Source organism: Lagopus leucura, unplaced genomic scaffold (genome assembly GCF_019238085.1).
Source record: "Lagopus leucura isolate 7727_CA_CO unplaced genomic scaffold, USGS_WTPT01 Super-Scaffold_100002, whole genome shotgun sequence".
NCBI classification, from domain to species: domain Eukaryota; kingdom Metazoa; phylum Chordata; class Aves; order Galliformes; family Phasianidae; genus Lagopus; species Lagopus leucura.
In genome coordinates this window covers 77678371-77699806 of record NW_024962263.1, presented here as the reverse complement: position 1 = coordinate 77699806, position 21436 = coordinate 77678371, and the positions used below count along the sequence as shown (strand labels likewise).

The window sequence follows — 21436 nt, the reverse complement described above, 5'->3', positions numbered from 1 at the left end:
GTGAACATCGTGTTGAAAAAGTCTTTTGAAACTAGCCCTCATGACATACAAGTAATAATGACTTCAGTGAAGCTTGAGGGCATACAAAATGCTCACCGGTTACTACTACAGTGAATTCTTTCATAAGGCTTTCCTCTTTTGCAGCACAATTAATTTTACATTTCATTTACTGACACTGGCATGTGCTTAACCTTAGAATATTAGTTAAAATTGGTTTATGATGTCAGTCTTATTTTTAGCACACTGGAAGCAGGGGAATAATTGAAGTATGCTGTTGTATGATTTAGGGCTTGTGATGGACTTGGAGAATTTCATATGGAGAGATGAGGATGTGCCATTCTTGCATCTGTTGGTCTGGAGGGAATAGCTCTTCTCTTTAACATTTCATTGTAATCTTCCTGATGATACCTGAAAATGTCATAGCTTAACTTCTTCCTAAAATAACTTCTGATGTACCTCAGAAATGTAAAAATTTAATCTCAGTGATATGTACCAATAACATTCAAACATGAAAGGCTGTTGAAATGCAGTGTATCATTTCAAAGAATCACAGATTGGAAGGAACCTCAAGAGATGACATCAAGTCCAACCCCCACACTAAAGCAGGTTCCCTACAATAGGTCACACAATAGGCATCCAGCCGGGTCTTGAATAGCTCCATAGAAAGAGACTCTACAACCTCTCTGGGCAATCTGTTCCAGTGCTTTGTTACTCTTACCATAAAGTTCTTCCACATCTTAGTACAGAACTTCCTGTGTTCCAGTTTTAGGCCATTGCTCCTTGTCCTATCACTACACACAACCAAGAAGAGCCTGGCCTCATTCATTTGTCTCTCACCTCCCTTTAGATATTTATCAACATTGTTCAGATCCCCTCTCAGCCTTCTTTTCCTCAGGGTGAACAGACCCAGGTTACTCAGCCTTTCCTCATACAGGAGGTGCTCCAGGCTGTTAATTGTCTTTGTGGCCCTCTGGTGGTCTCATTCTAGAAGATCTCTGTCTTTTTTGAAGTGGGGAGTCCAGAACTGGACACAGTATTCTAAATGTGGCCTCACCAGGACAGAGTAGAAAGGGAAGATCCACCTCCCTTGACCCATTGACCACGCTCTTTTGAATGCACCCCAGGATACCATTGGTCTTTTTGGCCAGAAGGGCACACTGCTGGCTCATGATCAACCTGCTTTCCACCAAGGCTCCCAGCTGCTCTCCAGCAGGTCATCCTCTAACCTGTACTGATGCATGTGGTTATTACTCCCTAGGTGCAAGACTCTACACTTCCTCTTGTTTAACCTCATCATGTTCCTTCCCGCCCAACTCTTCAATCTGTCCAGGTCTTGTTGAATGAGTCATAGAATGGTTTGGGTTGGAAGGGACCTTTAAGATCATCTAGTTCCAACGCTCCTGCTATAAGCAGGGACACTTCCCTCTGGACCAGGTTACTCAAAGTACCATCCAGCCTGGCTTTGAGTAGTTCCAGGGAGGGGGCATCCACAGCCTCGCTGGGCAATGAATTCCAGTGTCTCACCACTCCCACAGTAAAGAATTTCTTCCTGATATCTAGTCTAAATCTACTCTCTTCCAGTTTAAAACCATTTCCCCTTGTCCTGTCACTGCAAATCCCTCCCTAGCGTTCCTGTAGGACCCCTTCAGGTACAGGAAAGCCGCTGTAAGGTCCTCCCAGAGCCTTTTCTTCTCACGCTGAAAAGCCCCAACTCTTTCAACCTCCCCCTCAAAGGGGAGGTGCTCCAGCCCGCTGATCATCCTCGGGGCCCTCCTCTGGACTCTCTCCAATAGCTTGATGTCCTTCTTGTGCTGGGGGCCCCAGAACTGGACGCAGTTCTCTAGGTAGGTTCTCACAAGAGGAGAGGGGCAGAATCACCTCCCTTGAACTGCTGGTCATGCTTCTCTTGATGCAGCCCAGGATACAGTTGACCTTATTGGCTGCAAGCACACACTGCCAGCTCATGTTGAGTCTTTCATCAACCTGCACTCCTAAATCCTTCTCCTCAGAGCTGCTCTCAAGCCATTCTCCATCCAGCCTGTATCTCTGCTTGGAATTTCGCTGACCCAGGTGCAGGGCCTTGTACTTGGCCTTGTTGAACTTCATGAGGTTGTCATGGGCCCACCTCTCAAGCCTCTCTGGGTCTCTCTGGATAGCATCTTTTCCCTCTAGCATGTCAGCTGCACCACTCAGATTGGTGTCCATGGTCATCTTTATTTTCCATGTACCTTAGTAGGGCCTTCAGGAGGATTTGCTCCATGGTCTTGCCAGACACAGTGGTGAGACTGACTGGCCTGTGGTTCCCTGGATCTACTTTTTTTTCCCTGCTTGAAAATGGGGGTTAATTCCCCTTTTCCAAACAATGGGAACTTCAAGAGGCTGCTGTGACCTTTTAAATATGATGGGTAATGGCTTGGTAAGTTCATCTGCCAGTTCCTTCAGAACCCATGGACGAATCTCGTTGGATCCCATGGACTTGTGTACCTTCAGGTTCTTTAGATGATCTCAAACATGACTATTACCTAAGGCAGGCAGATCTTCCTTCTCCAAGTTCATACCTTTGCTTTCTGTAGCTTGGGTGGTGTGGTTAGAGCTCTTGCCAGTGAAGACTGAAGCAAAGAAGTCATTGAGCACCTCAGGTTTTTCCATATCCCTCGTGACCAGATTTCATGTTTCCTTCAACAGGGAGCCTATATCTTCGCTGGCCTTCCTTTTATTATTGATATATCAGTAGAATTTCATCTTTATGTCCCTGGCTAGATTCAATTCTATCTGGGCTTTAGCTTTCCTAACATGATCCCTGGCTGCTTGAACAATGCCTTTGTAGTCCTCCCAAGTAACCCGTTCCTGCTTCCACTCCCTATAGACTTTCTTTTTTGTACTTAAGTAAGTCCAGCAGTTCTTCATTGATCCACCAAGGCCTTCTGGCATTGTTGCCTGCCTCCTGTTTTCTCGGGATGCACCGTTTCTGGACTTGGAGGAGATGTCCTTGAATACTGACCAGCTTTCTTTGGCCCCTCTTCCTTCCAGGGATTTATTCCATGTCATCCTGCCAAGCAGTTCCCTGAAGAAGCTGAAGTCTACTCTCTTGAAGTCCAGAATAGCAAGCTTGCTGCATACCCTCTTTGATGCCCTAAGGACCTAAACTCCACCATTTCATGGTCACTGCAGCCAAGGCTGCCATTGAGCTTCACATCAGTCATCAGCCCCTCCTTGTTGGTGAGGACAGGATCCAGCATAGCACCTCTTCTCATGGGTTCCTTTTACTACTTGGAAAAATAAGTTATCATCAACACATTCCAGGAATCTCTTCAATCTCTGGTGCCCTGCTGTGTTGTTCCTCCAACAGATATCAGGGTGGTTGAAGTCCCCAGTGAGGACATGTTTTGTGGACATGAAGCTGCTCTTTGTTTATAGAGGACCTCATCCACTCCATATTCCCAATCAGGCAACCTGTAGTAGAATCCCACTGTGATGTCTCCTTCTCCTGCCTTCCCTTTAACCCTAAACCATAAGCTCTCTGTCAGCTCCTCATCCATCCCCACATGGAGCTCCATTGACTCCAGCTGGTCGTTCATATAGAGGGCAACACTGCCTCCAATTTTCCCCTGCCTGTGTTTCCTAAAGAGTTTATACCCAGCTATTCCTACGTTCCAGTTGTGAAAGCCATCTCATCATGTCTCAGTTATGCCAGTGACATCACAGGTCTGTAAGCACGCACACACCTGCAACTGTGTGTGCACCTGCATTGCACACTCTTCTTGCTTGTTCCCCATGTTCTGTGCATTAGTGTACAAGCATTTCAGTTGGGCTCCCATTGAGGCTGATTTACCAATTGGAGTTCCCTTATCCTGCACCATAGGTGCTGTCTTATTGACCTGTGATCCAGCTCCAGGCCCAGGGCATCCATCGCCATCATCAGCTTCAAAGTGGGACGCTTTGAGGATCCCCTACTCTGGCAGTTCTAGTTGAGTTTTCTAGTCTTGTTGAATGGTAGCACAACCTTCCAGTGTGTCAGCCCTCCTCCCAGCTTTATATCACCAGCAAACTTACTGAGGGTGGATTCTATCCCTTCAACCAGGATATACATTTATTTTGGTTTCATTTTTCTAACAAGAGTAATATTTAGCTTTTCTGGGAAAAAAAAAACAAAACAACAAAGAATATATTAGTATGTAAGTCAAGCACTGCTTACAATATATTCTGGGGCTGCCAGTGACTTCCACTATCCTTAGTTAAACCTTGGGATGACTTGGAGAAAGGGGCACTCAGCAGTGCTTCCTGTGGAAGGAGGAAGGATGCTCTGAGACATTCGCATGGGAATGGCATCCTGCTCAACCTTAGGAAAAAGAACGTCTGTAGATCATGAGGTTGACCTCTCTGTCTGGAGGGGTTGTGGAACATTTTCTCATTAGGGAACATTTGCATCTGTATTTGGTTTTGCCTGTGAGTTAAAACAACCCCTGGAAGCACTGAAGCTCCCAGTGCATTAGGATACACAACACACACAGCTGGGAGAGCAGTAAGGACTTCACCAGCTGAGCATATCAGTCCACACTCTGATCTGACCTTACTCATGCAACTTCGTTCATATGTTTTTTGCCAGTCATTCTGAACCCTTGCTATGAAACACAGGTTTTCTGCTGTGCTCGTATCTAAAAGCTATCTTTTATTTTATTATCTATTTTTATTGCTGTACCCATCTGAGATATTTCAGGCTAATGAAACAGTGTGATTGTTCTTATCTCCAAAGCGTTTCATTTGTACTGAAGAATATCATACAATGGAATGCAAATCTAAATCTGTGCGGAAATCTCTTCTAAGCTGCTTTTAAAAAATGAATTAGCTTAGTAAAGAACTGGCAAATACATGCTGAACATTTTGTGAGGATTGCTGATTGTGAAGTTTTGTTAAACTGCGCTTTCTCCAAGCACGTACAAAAATAGCTTTGGAAATCATGAAGCTGTGTCTTTTTCACAACTGAAACTATTATGTGACTGTATGCAGCATTCTCAGTCCCTCTTTTCCTCTTTGAAAGCTTAAGATCAGCTTGGGAATGTGAGGCAGCAGTAAGCATTTCACTTGATGTGATTGCTCAAGAAATAGGTACTATTTGCTGTTATAGTCATTAGCCAGCAATTAGGATTTGCAGCAGTGAGCCTCTCTCTGTATTCATTAATGAGGTCATTAACAAAGATATGATAGAGTCTTTTCCTATTGTTGTGCACGTAGCTCAAATAAGTTAAGACTTCAGGAGTCTTCAGGTCTGTGCTATTGTCTTTGGGCACCTATCTCTGGGATGTCTGTAAGCATAGTGAAGGAGAACTTCTGTAGTCTTTGGTAATCTGCCCCCCACAAAGTGACTGGAAATCCTCTTCAGGCCCAGCTCCTGGATATATAGCAAACCTAGGCAGCTTCTCTTTTGTTCCAGGCCTTCTCAGGGTTCTTCCCTCCCACCCCCAGCATCTCACGTGGAAAGTGAGGTCATTCGCCATTGCTGCAATTCCACCATCCACCTACCTGATGCTATCACCTGTGTTGCCCCTTGAGCACGCCCTGAGAGCCACTGCAAAATCATTCCATGGTTTCCTTCAGCTCCCACTTGATGACTGTGTTTTTTCTGGCAAAAATTTGACAGCATTTGAGCTACTGCGATGTGCTGACTGCTTGCTGTCTTGCTGACCAGTGCTGTTTCATTGTTTCCTTGTGTCTCTGTGTCTGCTGTGCTTGTCTTTGAGCTGGTCTGCGTTGTCTTCTGATGTGGAGAAGCACAGTTCAGCCAGGATAGCTCCCTCCTTCTCTTGTAGGTCTTAGGGTAACACAGTCAGTAAAAGTGTAATGTAAGAATCTTAATTTCTCCTCTGATGCTGTGGCACAAAGAGTATTAGAGTATTAGAAACTGCCAGTTTGGCATTGCCCTGCCTGCTGATTATTTTGATAAATATATTCTTTTATAGAACATTTTTGCCTTTTTCTGCATGATGCTGTTCAAATCAGGTTTTGGAAATGCCTAAATGCTCTGCGATGTTAATTTTTCTTATTAGCTTGCCGGAAAAATGAGAGGGGGGGAAAGAACATGTGATATTTGAAGACATGTTCCACTCTTACAGTTGTAGTTTTGCATTGCTGATGTGCCTACCACCCCCAGGTGAAAATGGCTGCACATATATATACAGCAAAAGGCAGTGGCTGTCCTGAAGGCCTTCTCCACTAAAGAAAACAAATGGTGAGAAGCACCAGTTGAGGATTACTCCTCCAGGAGGCACAGAAGCATGGCTTTAGGCTGCTTGGGAAAACCGTACTGGAGCCAGGGCTGAACCTGAGCTTCTGGTGTTGCTGTTCAGTGCCTTAGCTCTGAAGTCCCTCCCCCTTTTTGGCTGAGCAAAACTGCTCCTCTTAATGGTTTTCAAAACCCACCTGCAAAAGCAATTGTCTGAGCATCTACATGGGCAAAAGTGAGAGAAATACCACATTGTGTGGCTCCCTGGAAACCCAGCGTCCTCCGCAGCCCACCTCTGAGTGCTCAGAGCACTGAGGCTGACCGGTGTTTCCCCTCCAACCTAACAGCTGGAGGCTGGGGAAGATGTGATTTATTAGATAGGACCGGGATAGATGGCATCATCAATCTCCCCCCAATGGCCACAATTAAAGTTGCCAGGGCTCTGTACTTCGCCATGCAGTATCCATGCAAGCTTGATCAGATATCACTAGCTTATTCTGCTAAATGAGAGTGTTGAAATGACCATCCGGAGTTTATTAATAAGTGTATAAATCTGAACTATAAGGGGAAGAAAGATGAACTGGAGCTAGTATATCTGTGACATATACTTAATAATAAAACTTAAACTCTTATACAGCCTTATACAAATTACTTGCTCTACTGCGCCAGTTCTGCCACCGATACACATTTCATTTTTGTGATATGCTCTGCGACTGCTGGGCTAATAAGCACTGAGAGGGGACAGTAATGGATAGATAGATGCATCTGGTATTTATAGAGGACTGTCTTAATGGTGCTAAAAAACTGATGTGCTCAGCGTTCCTTGCAGCTGCAGTTGCGTTGTGGTGGTAATCCTATCAGGAGGGCTGCTAGTTTCCAGAGTAATTAGAACCCTGGAGCAAATAAACACCAAATGAGTTCTCTTTTCTGAAGTTATCTTTTCTCCCTATTTTCAATAGCCCTTCTCTGGTATAATTACGTACCAGTCATTACAACATTAAAAATCATTTTAAGCAAATGAATCCTATTTTTATTGTTGTTGTTCCTTGCTAATTATTACGAACTAATTATAATTTAGGTTAGTTTTCAAAAAATCTCATTTCATTGCAGCAGGGCTACTGACTTAAACTGCTTGCAGCCTTGTCCCAGGGAGAGGCAGCAGCTTGAATCTGTCCCTCTGAGCCAGTCTGGTGGCTTACAACAGAGCTGGGTGAAGTGTTGCTCAAAGCCATTTTGATAAACTTCTGCCCTTCCAGCATCTAGGCTAGAGGTTGTGTATAAATTCGCAGTACAGTGCTTGCCACCAGGGAAGTAGTGACAGAGATACTATATTATAATATAGAGGGGTAATAGCCTTCCTATCTGGCTTTTTGTGACTGTGTCTGGGATAATACATGGAGCCCTGTGCAGTCATTCCTGAAAAGATGCTGGCAAGAGTTCAGAGGACAATAACAAAACATGCAGTAGTCTGGGGAGGGTTTGACTCTAAGCCGTTGTATCTTCATCATTTATCTTGGTTATTAGTTTTGCAACATTCGTGGTGTTAGTCAGATGGTTTGGATTTGTGCTTGTGTATGCAGAGTTATAGTGTACAGGCAGTGGGGTCAGCGCTGCATAAACTCTGTGTTCTGGTTTGCATTTTTTGGCTGTTGTATTCAAACCAGTTTCAAGATTAGGAAAAAAAGAAAAAAAAACAGCAAAATAAGAATCTGTTGTAGCCACATAAGCAAGTATGTATTAATTTACATTTACTGATAATGAGGTATGAGAATGAAAAACCTGCCACACCTCTCAGATCCCAGCTTGACTTTTTCAGATTGGCTGTTAGAAGAAAAATGTCTTTGTACTCACAAATTGAGCACATTCAGTTCAGAGTTACTAGCACATAATAAACATGGAAACATCTAGTGACAGTTGCATTAATGGAATCATTCTTCAGCCTAGAACCACAGTTTTTATTACTCAGATTCTTAAAATGCCTTTTATAATGCATTTTTTAAACAACCTTAGCTTCTGTTGTCCTACAATGGCAATTTCTTCCTACGAGGACATGCTTCTGTCCCAGATACCACAGCCCTATGGCTACAACTCAGCATGTTCACAGAAGTACCTGAGAGGTATGCTGTGGAGGTACTAAAGCTCCAAGTGGTTCAGGTATTTCTAAAATGCAGCTCAAAGTGGAGTTCACTAGATGCTTTTACAGCATTGGCTGAGCTCGGGACTCCTGTCCTTTCCTAACCTCTACCACAATTAATTTGGGGTGTGAGAGATTTATATGGACAGAGCAAATTGCTGTGTCGAATCTGAGCTCAACTTTCAAATCAGTCATTACAGTGTGGGGCTGTATATGCCCAAGTACATGGAGGAAAGATAAGCCAAACCAGCTAATGCTGTAAGTCGATGCTTCTGTGATAAAGCACATAAAATCCGCTAAGGAGAATTATGATGTAGTGACTTATGACCACTTCATGCTTGAGTGAAAGCATCCATTTGTAGGTTTAAGGCACACAACTTCCTGTACAGTGACTTCATTCTTTAGGTTGATTAACCTTAATTTTCCTCAGTGTTTCCATGTTTTGGATTCGAGCTCACGTTGCACTGAATTACAGTGTGACCTTGGGTCATCGTTTTCGGAACCCTGCACTTTTTCCTGCCTTGTTTCACCTCCTGGCTTTGAAAGGCATCTCCTGAGGACAGAATGTGGTTTTGTGCTTGTGATTCATCTCGGGGGCTATTTAGGTAATGGTTTCTTGACAAGGAGGTGCATATGTTTTTTTGCCAAGTCTTTTATTCCAATTGTGATAAATTTGTGCTGTATAACAGTGAAAATAAAGACCCCACCGTTTCTTTTAAAATGAGCTTGGGAATTTACCATCCAAATGCCTCACGCTGTCAGATAAACCCTTAGCATCTACTGTGCACACACTTCTGCTGATCCAGGAGTTTTTAAGCACTGAAAGCACGATACGCTTCATAGATGTATATCAGCCCCAAAAGGAAGAGGGAATCCATTTAAAGGAGAAAATTCTACTTCCAGGAAAAAAATGGGATAATTGCAGAAGGTCCTAAAACCTTGCAGTGGCCTGCCAGGCGGCAAATCCCTGAAGGATATCTGATCACAAATAGCACAAGGACGTCTGGCTGTGGCTTCTGACTGATATCTCTGTCAGCTAGATAGAAGTGAAGATAGAAGTGAAGCAGAGGGAAAGAGTAATCATCTAAAGAACACACACTCGTCTGTACACTCTCTCACCCAAGAAAAGACGAACACAGCCAGACTGTGATACCATGTTCCTTCCAATTATTTCTTAATGCTAAATAAACACATTGGTGAGAAAATCATAGTTTGCAATTACTGGACAGTGCTAGAAAAAAGCTGTGTGATAGCCAGTCTCAAGCAGGACCCTGATGAACAGAGCAGTTATTTATAGCATTAAGCAATGTCGAGAGTGTATAAAGGGAGTGAATTTCAGTGGTGACGGCGATTTGGTAAAAGCCTGTCATGCCAACCTGCTCTGGATTGTTTTTTCCTTTCGACGAAGAAAGGAGAGGGGAAGGGCAGCAATATCTATCACAAAGAAAAGGGGCACCGAAATGCTACCCTCTTTTAATTAAAGGCTCCCACAAAGTAATTTCCCCCTTTAGCTCGTGATAATATGCTTTTGGCAGGAAGAGTAATGTGAACAAAACACTCTTCCTTATAAGCAAAATCAAGGAGGGCAGGCAAATTGTATTCAGCAGCAATTTGTTGGAGAATTTGTCATTTGTTTTTGAACAGCACTTTGTGTTGGACAGTAGGAGCAGGGTGTTTTGCTTGTGTGTTTTGAATGGCAGCAGCAGTGGGGTTTGAAAACCTTTTAGAGGAGTCTGGGGATTTTATCCCATGGGAAATTATGGAAAATACCTGTCAGTCTTAATGGAAACTCATCATTCCAAAAGGAGACTAATGTGCTCTTTGGAAGTATATTTTATCAGCTTTAAGTCCTCTTTGTGGCAATGTGAAATAGGGAAATATGACATAGGTAGTGAATCTTCTAAGTGTCCCCAGCTTGGGGACTTCTAAGAGCTATGCAGAGCTCCCTTTGGATATTTGAGCAGTCTGTAAATAAGTAAAAAGGTTACCGTTTTTCTCTATTTTGATCATCTCTGATGTATTTCTTCCCCACTTTTTTGCCCAATTATTATTCTCTGGACTTTGCAAGACCAGATGGAGCCACAATGCTTTGTTTCCATTTTCTCCTCTAACAGTGCTTTCCTTACGAGAGGACCTCTTAAGGACATATGGCCTGAAGAAGTGGGGTCCTTTTGTTTCAGGATGGTTAGATATCATTTTAGTGTGTATCTTCTAAGGTACTAGAGAAGAGTACCGCTCTTCTACATGCACTTAAACACAAGCAGAGAAGTGGGAAAATCACAGTTAGATCAACACCAGAGGCATTATCATGAATTAGTTTATTTCATTATCCTAAAAAAGACACCATGGATTGGGAGAAAGTACACAGCTGATGTAATGTAATTTGTATATTGTATCGCTCATTGTAGAGCCTTCAGCATAATATGCCACACGAAGCATTTTTCATAATGGGGAAATGCAGCATCCTGTTGAGTAGATAGGCTGCTCAGCTGAATGACCCTGAAGTGGGTCTGCAATTAGTGAGCAATAGCCAGGAGAAGTCATGCTGCAGCTGACACACAATGCCATGTTTTCCAGCCAAAAGAGACACATGCACAGTGCTAGGGAACAGCTGATGGCAAGCCTTTCTGAAAGAACAAGCTGTAACACAGCAAAACTTAATCAGTGCTGTCCTCCCTCTTTCCTGCTCTGTATGTCTTTATTTCTTCCTTGTACATCTGCTGCTTCTATTAAAGACATTATTTTAGACATTAATGTTTAAAACAGAGATCCTGCAGCGGAGTCTTGCAGTGTGATGGCGTTAGGTAGAGGCATTGAGCTTTAGGAAATTGCCACAGGTTACATACGATAGTTGTTACCAGCAAGTCTGTTACGACTGGAAGGAAAGGGAAATGTGGAGATGGGAAGAACGTCTGCATGTCATGCTGTGACCAGCTTTTACCACTGTACTGATAAGAATTGTGGTTAGGTTCAATATGAAAGATGACTTTCGAATAACTGAATGATCCACTGGTCAATTTTGGTCTCTTTACTTTAGTAATCGCAACATAAAAATATATAATAAAATAAGTCAAAATAAATCACAGTCTATCAACGTGAGGATTGCAGAATTAGGTGACTCACTGCCATCCTGTTTGTCCTCAAAGCAGCAGAGAAGCAGCATGCACTCAAACGTGCAAAGCAGAGGGTAGGAAGGCTGTTTCTTACAGAAACTGTAATAAAGTGCCTGGTCTTTCTGAGCTGCAGTTGTAACAAACAATTAAGCAGTGGATGTGTCCTGCAATAATACCACCTAGGCTTTTCTCTAAGGCTGCAGACAGATTTTCACTGCAGAATTAGCTCAAGTGATTCTCCTCTAAGTAGCGTAGCTCAAGTGAGAGTGACCATGGTACAAATTAAACCTGATGTGGTTGTGTCCAAATTATAGCTTCTGGGATCACCCAAAAGCATCCTTAGTGCTGCTGGAAATACTCAGAAATTCCTAACGGAAAAGATACAGCACTGCCTGGTTATTTGTATGTGCCACAAGGTGATAGTAGGGATCCTGTTACATTTTATAGGATTGCTGCAGTTCTTGCAGGCTAAGGCTCCCATGTCTCTGTGGACTTGGCAATACACAGTATTTCCATCTCACAGGCAACAAGCTGCAAGAGATTTAAATAAACAGATGTTTACTGGGAAATGGAAAGAGTGGCAACAACAGTGTAGGAAAAAAGAATAAGAAAGTCAAGATTCAGAGCTCTGCTAGCAACAGAGCCAGAACTCTGCCCTACCTGCATTAGCCTGAGGCTGCCCTTTCTGTTTCCATCTCACTTCCTGACCAAACTGGGAAGCATTTATCCTTGGCAGAGGAGGATCTCCTTTACAGATGATGTCCACTGTCCTCCAAGATGTGTGCAGTCTGGCAGAAATGCGACAGTGTTTGATGTAAATAGACCCTCAGGAACCTCTTCAAGCAGCCACTGCTGCTGTTTTGACTGCTGCCTGATGATTTGCATCCAGTTCTGGGCTCCCCACTTCAAAAAAGACAGAGATCTTCTAGAATGAGTCCACCAGAGGGCCACAAAGACAATTAACAGCCTGGAGCATCTCCTGTATGAGGAAAGGCTGAGTAACCTGGGTCTGTTCACCCTGAGGAAAAGAAGGCTGAGAGGGGATCTGAACAATGTTGATAAATATCTAAAGGGAGGTGAGAGACAAATGAATGAGGCCAGGCTCTTCTTGGTTGTGTGTAGTGACAGGACAAGGAGCAATGGCCTAAAACTGGAACACAGGAAGCTCTGTACTAGGATGTGGAAGAACTTTATGGTAAGAGTAACAAAGCACTGGAACAGATTGCCCAGAGAGATTGTAAGGTCTCCTTCTATGGAGCTATTCAAGACCCGGCTGGATGCCTACTTGTGTGACCTATTGTAGGGAACCTGCTTTAGTGTGGGGGTTGGACTTGATGTCATCTCTTGAGGTTCCTTCCAATCCCTGAAATTCTGTGAATTTGTGATCTTCTTGTGAATCTTCAACATCAGTCCACAGTACTGTAGGCTTTGTTTTATTTTACTTAGATCAAGACATATTCCAATTCTCCTTCCCTCTTGACTGAAGAGACGAAAGGCAGAGACTAATCCATCAAAGTCCTCAGTAGAACCCTTTTCCCATTTCTTGCCCATAGCTTTTTCACCCTAGTTCTTCAGCTGGGCTAGTGGCCTGGTACCTTCAACTCCATAGACATCTGACTAACTGAAGCTGTTATCAGACTCCAGGCCAGTATCAGTACGTTGCTCAGCTGGCATCTCTCTAAATGTCCCCACTTCTAAGTGTAGTTTGCATCTAATTCTGTGAAAGCTGTTTCTATTCTGCCTTTTATTTACAGTTTAAGTGTCCTCAAGTCTGCTTTTTGTCCACTGCTACCTCCGATCATTGAGCAGAAGTTCCTGAGAAGCGGGTATGTCCTCCATCTGAAACCCATCCTGCAAAATTTAAAGTCCTCCTAAATAGCAGAACTTCCTTTTTTTTTTTTTTTTTTTTTTTTTAATGAGCCTCATTACACCTAATTTGTTCAGCTTTTTGTGAGCTGCCATATGGTGTCAATGGAAACCTGGTGAAAATGTATTTATTATCTCACAAAATATACAAAAAATGTCGAACACACATAATTAAAAACATTTTCTTTGAGATATTCTTGCCAATTAGTCACTTGGAGCTTCTAGACAAGTCTTATCCACTGGCTGGCAGAGGGTAATTTGAAGATAGGTGTCATGAGTCAGGATGAGATATAAAGCAGGTGTGTCAGTAGTGCTATTTCAGGTATCACAGTCTAATTCTGAGTTCTTGAACTTCTTGAGTGAAATATTTTATTCTTATCTCTTTGGAAAATCTCCCTTGCCATAAATGAAAAAAATTAGGCATAATGGAGAAGTGTTTAATTTCTCTATGCTGCAGTCAGGAAATATTACAGCCTGGGTTTCTCCCACTAAACTTGCATTACTTACTTGAAGTTGGGAGGCAAGAAATCCCTTTCAAGCCACCATGTCAGATAGGCATCCAGAGGGCAGTTCAAATTTGAGGCTGTATTTATACACTGAATATAAAGTAATTAGATTCTAAATTTATCAAGGCTTTTAAATGCTTTTGATTGGGAAGGGAGGGGAGGGAGGTGGTTGGAGCCAGACTATAACACCTAGATCTGCAGTCTGACAGAATTTGCTTGGACAAGAATTTGGTTTTCAGGGAGCAAGGAGTTAACTTGGAGAAGGCAGGCAGAGTTTTTTTAGAAGAATTCCTAGCTGCACACATCTCACATCATAAAAATGTGTGATACAGCTGCTTTGTTGCCTAAGACTTGGGTCAAAAACTAGTGGTTGAACGCTATTCCTAAAAATCGAGTACATCTTTCCTTCTCCACTCCTTAAATGAGGAAATTTGTAGATTTATTTCTTATTCCATTTGCTCTGAATTTTCTGCAGGCTTGTGCTGGAGCAGGTCTGGTCAGCGCTGCTTTGAGCTGCTCTGTATCTAGCACAGAGGTTGTCTGTAGAGGCAGTGAGATCCCCAGCACACTTTTCCACTTACCAGAGTAGTGAGAATGTTCAGTAGATTGGCTCAAGTTTTCAGAGTTCCTGTAGGCATTTAGGCAATCTAGATGGAGGCTGCTGCTGCTTCTCCCCTTCTTGCTGCAAATTTCTACTGCCTCTTGTTGGACTCAAACAGCAGGATGGACATCTAATTAGAAGATCAGTCCGATGGATAAAACAGATAAAAGGTCTTTCCTCATATATTTAAAGGTTGTTTACAGTGTTTGCACACTGTAAAGGGGTGCACTGCTTTCCTTCTCTCATCCCTACCGATCTCTACCAGAGACTTCAGTAATAGCTGTGCACCGTTAGTGAATGACTTCCCTCTTTGGCAGTGTTATTTAGTACAGGCTTCAATTAAACAAGCAAGCCAGGGAAAATAGGGGCTGGTTGCCTAGTAACCAATTGCCATGAGATCTGGAGAGATGCAGCAGAGCCAAGGGTTAATTTTTGCAGGTGAAAGTAGAACTGTCTGGAAATGTGGGTGGTGGAGGTTTTAGTCTAGATAGATCTGGGACATGATTCAGAGAAGAAGTGGAGTTCCCACTGGGTTCTCTCTCCAAATAATAACACAAGAATGGTGTTTGTTTAGTTAAACTCCAAGCTGATGGAAATTTGGAGAAAACACAAACGAGATCATTGTTAGAGGGTACTTTCACGCAAGTGATATTTGCATAATTTACCACAGCACTGCAACATTTTCTATTTGCACGTCTCGAAGTTTCCTTTACATAAGCAGTAGTACATGGCTGTATCTTCTACAAAACAGGGATTACTTTTGTACATGTGTTCCCTGAGACAGCAAGATTTTTGCAAGGTACCTACAAGTGTCAAGAATTCTGTATCAAATCTTTATAGATTTATTCCAAGCACATCAAACCTTTTGGCTTGCCTGGGCTGCACTGAGTGAAGAGGAAATGTCTTGGTCTGCAAACACGTAGGCTGCTCCAAAAGTAACGTCTTCTAATTATTTCCATGGAAGCTACAACAGATACAAAGACCACAATAATGCTACTTGATATCAGCTACAAAACACTATTTTTTCACATAGACACTACTATTAAGCTATACATTTTCACCAGTGATTAACTAGAGCCTGCGTGCTGTGATTGTAAAAATCTGCACCAGCAGAGGTGACCTGCTGTCACTGTCAGCGCTGCTGAAATGTACTGTGCTCTGGCTCACTGTGCTCACATCCACTGTTTGTCTCTACATACATTCAGTAAGTGTCAATGAATGTCAAGAGGTGCAAGTTTTTCTGCATGGAGAAATTCAGTGACACACCTTTGCTTCGTATGTACTTCTGTATCAGACTCCGTTTTTCCGACTTTCCCTCTGCTGCCATCTGTCACACAGCATAAAAATGTAATGGAACATTGGTGGGAAGATTCACCTCTACTGCTGTACCTTCAGCATCCACCTCTGATGTCACAGACCAACATAATAAAATGGGAGGCATTACTTTTGGAGCAGCCCTCATAAAATGTGTAATATAGTTGATGTATATAAAATAACAACCCTTATTTTATTTTGTTAATTGAAACACATTTTAAAAAGAGTTACAAAGCCATAAAACTAGTGGGATACCTGGTCCTGTTTGTGTGAAACGACAGCATCAGGCTGCTGCGATGGCAGAGGCTGCAATTCACAGTGAGTTCTCAAGGTGCTCACCAGAGATTCTCGATGAAGTGTTACTCTTCTGTGGTTCATCCTTGAAAACAGTTGATCACAAATGTATGTGTGGCGATAGTCTGTGCTACTTCTTGGAAATACCCTTGACATATATCACAATCTAATTTTGAACCAAAGAACAGTAACCTCACCGTAGAGCTGAGCAGCCTTTTGGGAGAGCTGCGTGCCCTTCCCAGCACAGGGAGTGGTGGCGAAGGAGCTGGTATCAAGGCAAGTCCTATGTAGAGGTGCCTGAGTGTGCTTCGACCTGGATTCTGCTTAAGGTGTCATCATGAAGAACATGCAGATTGATTCACTGTGAAGGTAATTATGAGGCTTCCTGCAAAATCTCTTCCCTGTACATTAACTGGCACACGTAGTCTGTTCTGCAGTATGCCCTCGTCATTTTCTGTCCTCTTTTCTTACTGCTAAAAGCAGAGGGTAAATTAATTCTTTCCGTGAGCTGCTGTTATGTCTTTGTGCTTATTTGTATTATGACAGCGCTTCAGAAGCCCTCCTTGTGGGCCAACTCCGCAGTGCACTTGGTGCTTTATGAATATGGAGTTTAAAGATTGCAAAAGATTGCATGCTAAATATGTGAGAAAGCAGCAGGTAAATGCATCAAGTGAATATGAGAGAATAATAAGACAATAGCTCTCATGATAATCCACGATCCCAACAAATCTGTCAGGTTTTTGTGGACATTGCATTAGAGGAAAATCTTTCTAGGATTTCTCAAGAAGACAGGAAGGTGTGGCCTTGCAGATTTTTTGAGCAAACTGTGCCCTGAAGTGAGAACCTCTGTGAGAAAATCTAATTGTCTTTGGAGGTTTTTTGACTGGGTAGCAGCATTCAGTGTCAGTGGCAAAGAGAGGATCAATAGCTGAGCAACAAATAAGAAAGGATAGGCAAAGATAGGCTGTGCTTGGAGGGACCTTGACAGTCTTCTGAGTCTGCTGTTGCAAATACATTATCCATTATTATCAAAGCAAGGAAACAGGGAATAGTCTTTGCGGCAGCATTTTGAGTGGATAGGAAGCAAGGCCAGGAGCATGGTGACAGGCCCTGGCTCTCGGGGCACGATGAGCTTGGACAAATTTTCGTTTGGTGTTGGTGATGAAAATATGTTCTAAGTGTAAAGGGGAAACACTGCCAAGGCTTAAATATGTTTTTGAACTGTGTGGAATTGTCCAAGGCCTTGCTGGAGCACTCTCTGTACTGACAGATTTTAAAGAGATGGCTGGAGTGTTGTGCATCAAATATGACATGCTTTAAGCCAAGTATGAGTGCCCTATGAATATTCTAAAGCAGTTTTGTGTTAGAGCAGTGTGTACGTTTGGGATTTTTTCATTGCCTTATAGAAAAATCCTTTTGAATGCAACTTAATATTCTTTAACCCCTGACTCCTTCTGTTCCCACTCATCTAAGGATGTGCACTGGGCACAGGATAGCTCTGTACGTGTGTAGAATTTATAAATCACAAAGCACATTTTTGTGTTTTCTCATTTTCTGTAACAGAGATTTTTAAATAATCAGCTTGTCCAAGAGCAAGGGAGCAACTCTGCCGATGACTGTATGATCTCAACCTGCAAGGTTTTCTTAATGCTGTTTATGTAGCACCTACTGGTAATACACTTCTAAATTAAATTACTTTGACCTAGAATGCAGTCTAATTAAATACTATATTAAATAGACTTAAACAAAAAAGCATTTAGTAAACCACTCTGCAGATTTCAAGGTAATTAAAATTTGAGATCTATCAACTTCACACTATCTCCATAATTGATGCTAAATAGAACAGATCATGTCAGTATACTTTTCATTGTTTTTCAGTTATTTTTTTGTGCAAGCTAAGATTGCTAATCACTCCTTTGAATTATATCTCTATCTGATCTGCTGGATTCATCATTAGAGTGGGAGTATTTGGGGTTGGTAGTTACTGGTCGGTTTGGAAGCTCCAAAGAAGTCTTGCATAATATAGAGGTGATGGGGCACTCATTAAAGAAGGTAAGATAAAGTATTAACTGAAGACAATAAAGAGAAAAGGAGTCCCGACTGAGAACACTGATGACTGGCTTTCTTAGTTAATCTGACAAAAAAAAAAAAATGCTCAAAGGAAAAAGTATGTTGAACCAATAAAATAGAAAAATGTCCTCCAAAAACTTCTAGAATTGAAATTGGACCAAATCCAATGCAGCGAGACTGTATTCAGTCCACCAAACAGCTGACTAACATAATTTTCAAGAGTAAGGTCAAGAAAGCAGTGAGCAATAGATATCATTTTCTAGCCAAGAATGACTGACCCTTGCTCTAGGTGATAAATAATCACTATGCATACATTGAGAGCCTCTAATAAGTGTTCACATTTAGGCAAATAAGGCCCCAAATGTTGATTAAACTGGTTCTGCTGTTTGAACTGGCAGATAAAATGGTAGTGGGGGGAGCCTTGCTCCACCTAAGGCTCGACAAAAATGAATGTGAAAATGAGCTAGCCTATGCCTACCTCTGCAAAACTTGGGGCTTAACACAGCCAACGTAGTTATGTATTGGTAGCATCTGTTACTACTGCTTGTGCTCTGCAGCAGTTGATGTGACCCAGCTGTGGATCAACATTTATGAAGGAGCTGAGGATTATGTGCTCAATATCCTTTCAATGCATCCTGCTGAGTACTCTGCTGATTTTCAGGGAAGGCCTCCCAAGAGCAATCTGAATGCTCCGAAAGCTGCCAGCTTTCCCTCTTGTTGTCCTCCACATTGTCCTGCCTCTCCCGTTCCCCTGCTTGTTCCCCATTGCCTCGGGGATTCGTCCATCCCCAGCCACTCCAGAACTGATTGTGTTTTGTGCTTTCAGAATTGCGGGCTGTGTCACAGCAAATTATAAAATAACCACAGCCAGTTGAACAGACGTGATTTAAGATGACCTGTAGAAATATGGAGACAACAGAATTGAAGCATAGATAAAAATTACAATTAAACTCCTATTTTCCACGAAAGAAAATACGTGAGAACAGCAGACTCTCCCATTTACCCTCCAGATTACAAAGAGACAGAATTCAGTTCTTATTGTATTGAATCCTTAAAAAGATCAGCCTTTATCAGCATTTTTATAAATGAGGCTGACTTTGGAATTGTGGTTTGTGGATGGTTTCAGAGGTGAAGAGATGAGTGTTATTTGCATAATAAAATCACAAAGGGAGTGAGTATGCAAAATTTAATTTATTTAAAATTCACCCATCCAACATGCTGGGCACAGGTGCGGAAGATTAATAATAAAAATAGTCATCTACTGCATGTAAATTAATGGCAGTGTCCAGAACTAAGAACTTCCCTCCCCATGCATAGAAAATCTTTGAAGAACAGCTATGCAGCATGACCTCAGTGTCATCAGTTCTGTTCCACTGAAGAAACTGAGGACATGAGGACAGGCAGCCCCGTGCTCCCTCGTACCCTTGGTAGACTTGCTGTATGCCCCATTTTGCTCTGAGTGGGACTCAGTGAGCTGCCATGAGGCCAGTTATGTGAATGGGTAGATCTGAGTACACCTGCTGAAGGAAGGACATTTGAAGTGTCTTAAAGGATCTGCTTTTGTGTTCCAGTGACATAACTTTGTAGCTTTTTTCTAAATCGTGTCTCTGCTATTAGTTGACACAAAATGGATGACAGGAGGGTATTTGGTAATTCTAGGATCTTGTTAAAAATAACTGTTTTTTCTGTTACAAGCATCCATGACTGTAATGTTTACAATACCAATGCATTTCTGACAAAAACTTGATGAAGAGATTGTGTTTCATTATAGTTTGTTTTGTGTTACATGGTTAGCGGTATGTTACACTTAAAAAGCTCAGACACCCTAAATTCTTCATGCAGTTACTGTTTCCTAGCAGATGATTTCTGAGGCCCAACAGCAGTAGGTAGGTAGTATTTGGCATAGGGATATGTTTCAGCTTGGATCTCACGAAGAGAAATTTGAGCTTTTAGCTGTAGATGCTAATGATGTGACCTTCATCTTGCCTAATTTAAATGTCTACTTCCAGATGAGGTGAGATGAAATGAGCTGCACAACAGAGATGTCTGTTGCTCTCCATTGTGAAAGAAAGGAGGGTAGCCATGGAATTCTCATCTGTTCTACTCTGTAGACATCTGCTGTTGGCTAGATGAATCCTGTCCTAAGGGGATTGCATTGTGACCTGAAGAAATTTAGTAAATAACTGTGCTCATGGTACTGAAATTAAGTCTGTAAGGGGCTGTCCTAGGAGGCTTCATAACAGAGATTAAAGCATTTGAATATCAAAGTGTATGGGAAGAACAAAGAGTACTGCTAGATGGTTTTATGGTTTGAATATCTTACTTGCAAAAACTAGTGGGTTTATTTTAGCTGTTTTTTTTTTCAATCTGGTTCATCCCAAAATTCATTGGAATTCCAGCTTGGAATAGACAGGGCTTGTCTGTTAACAACTATTTTATTTACTGTGCTTAAATCCCTCAATGTGAACCTCCCTACCCACAAACAGTGTCGGTTGTGTCCATCCCGTGGGATTCAGTAATACTCTCCAGCTCCTGACTCTGGCTCCTTCTCAGCTCCATGCTGGTGAAAGATTACATGTTGCTTCCTCTCAGAAGGCCCTGACTCCTCAGTTTCAATGCAAAGACAGCACAAGTGACAGAGAACCTCAGATTGCTCCAGGGCCCCTGAGGTAGTCATAATTATGGGACAAATTCATTTCATAGCATGTTCTTGCCCAATGTTATACACTGAGCCAGAAGGGTATAGTTCATCTCAGGCAGAGACTGACACAGGCAGAGGCTGATATGACTGTGGTACCTGGTTTTGCTTCTGACGTCCATTGTTTAAAGATTTATAGAACAAATCAGTAAAAAAGTTGGTTAACATGCAGGCTGATGATGGATGTTTTTCCAACTTTATTTTCTTCATCTTTTTCTTCCTTTGGACTGGTTGAATTTTCTTCCTTTACCCTCAGTTCTTCCCACAGCACACAAGTGTCATCTACCTTCCAACTTCTCGTCCTTTTCTTACGCAATAGAGTGAACTGCCACACAACATCAGAGCAGCATCGAAAGCTGCTTCAGATATGAGTCAGGTTGGATATTAGGAAGGGTTCTTCACCAAGAGAGTGGTCAGGCACTGGAACAGGCTCTCCAAAGCAGTCATCATGGTAACAAGCCACCAGAGTTCAAGAAGCGCTTGGACAATGTTTAGGCATATGATTTGATTTTTGGGTGGTCTTGTGTATGAGCCAGGAATTTGACTCAGTGATCGTTGTGGATCACTTCCAACTCAGGATATTCTGTGACTCTTGATTCTATGATCAGAGATGGGATGGG

General features: G+C 42.3%; 1 protein-coding gene across 4 annotated transcripts in view; it reads left to right on the top strand.

Annotated features, from left to right (window-relative positions):
- SAMD12 (sterile alpha motif domain containing 12) overlaps positions 1 to 21436 on the top strand; it is a 170309-nt gene that overhangs the window by 120395 nt on the left and 28478 nt on the right. The window contains exon 5 of one of the 4 annotated variants that reach the window (XM_042869317.1): positions 3031 to 3192. The exons of the other annotated variants lie outside the window; for them this stretch is intronic. Within the exon in view, the coding sequence (XP_042725251.1) occupies positions 3031 to 3068 (38 nt within the window). The 3' untranslated portion in view covers positions 3069 to 3192. Of the gene's footprint in view, positions 1 to 3030; positions 3193 to 21436 lie in introns of those variants that run through there. 4 annotated transcript variants of the gene reach the window in all.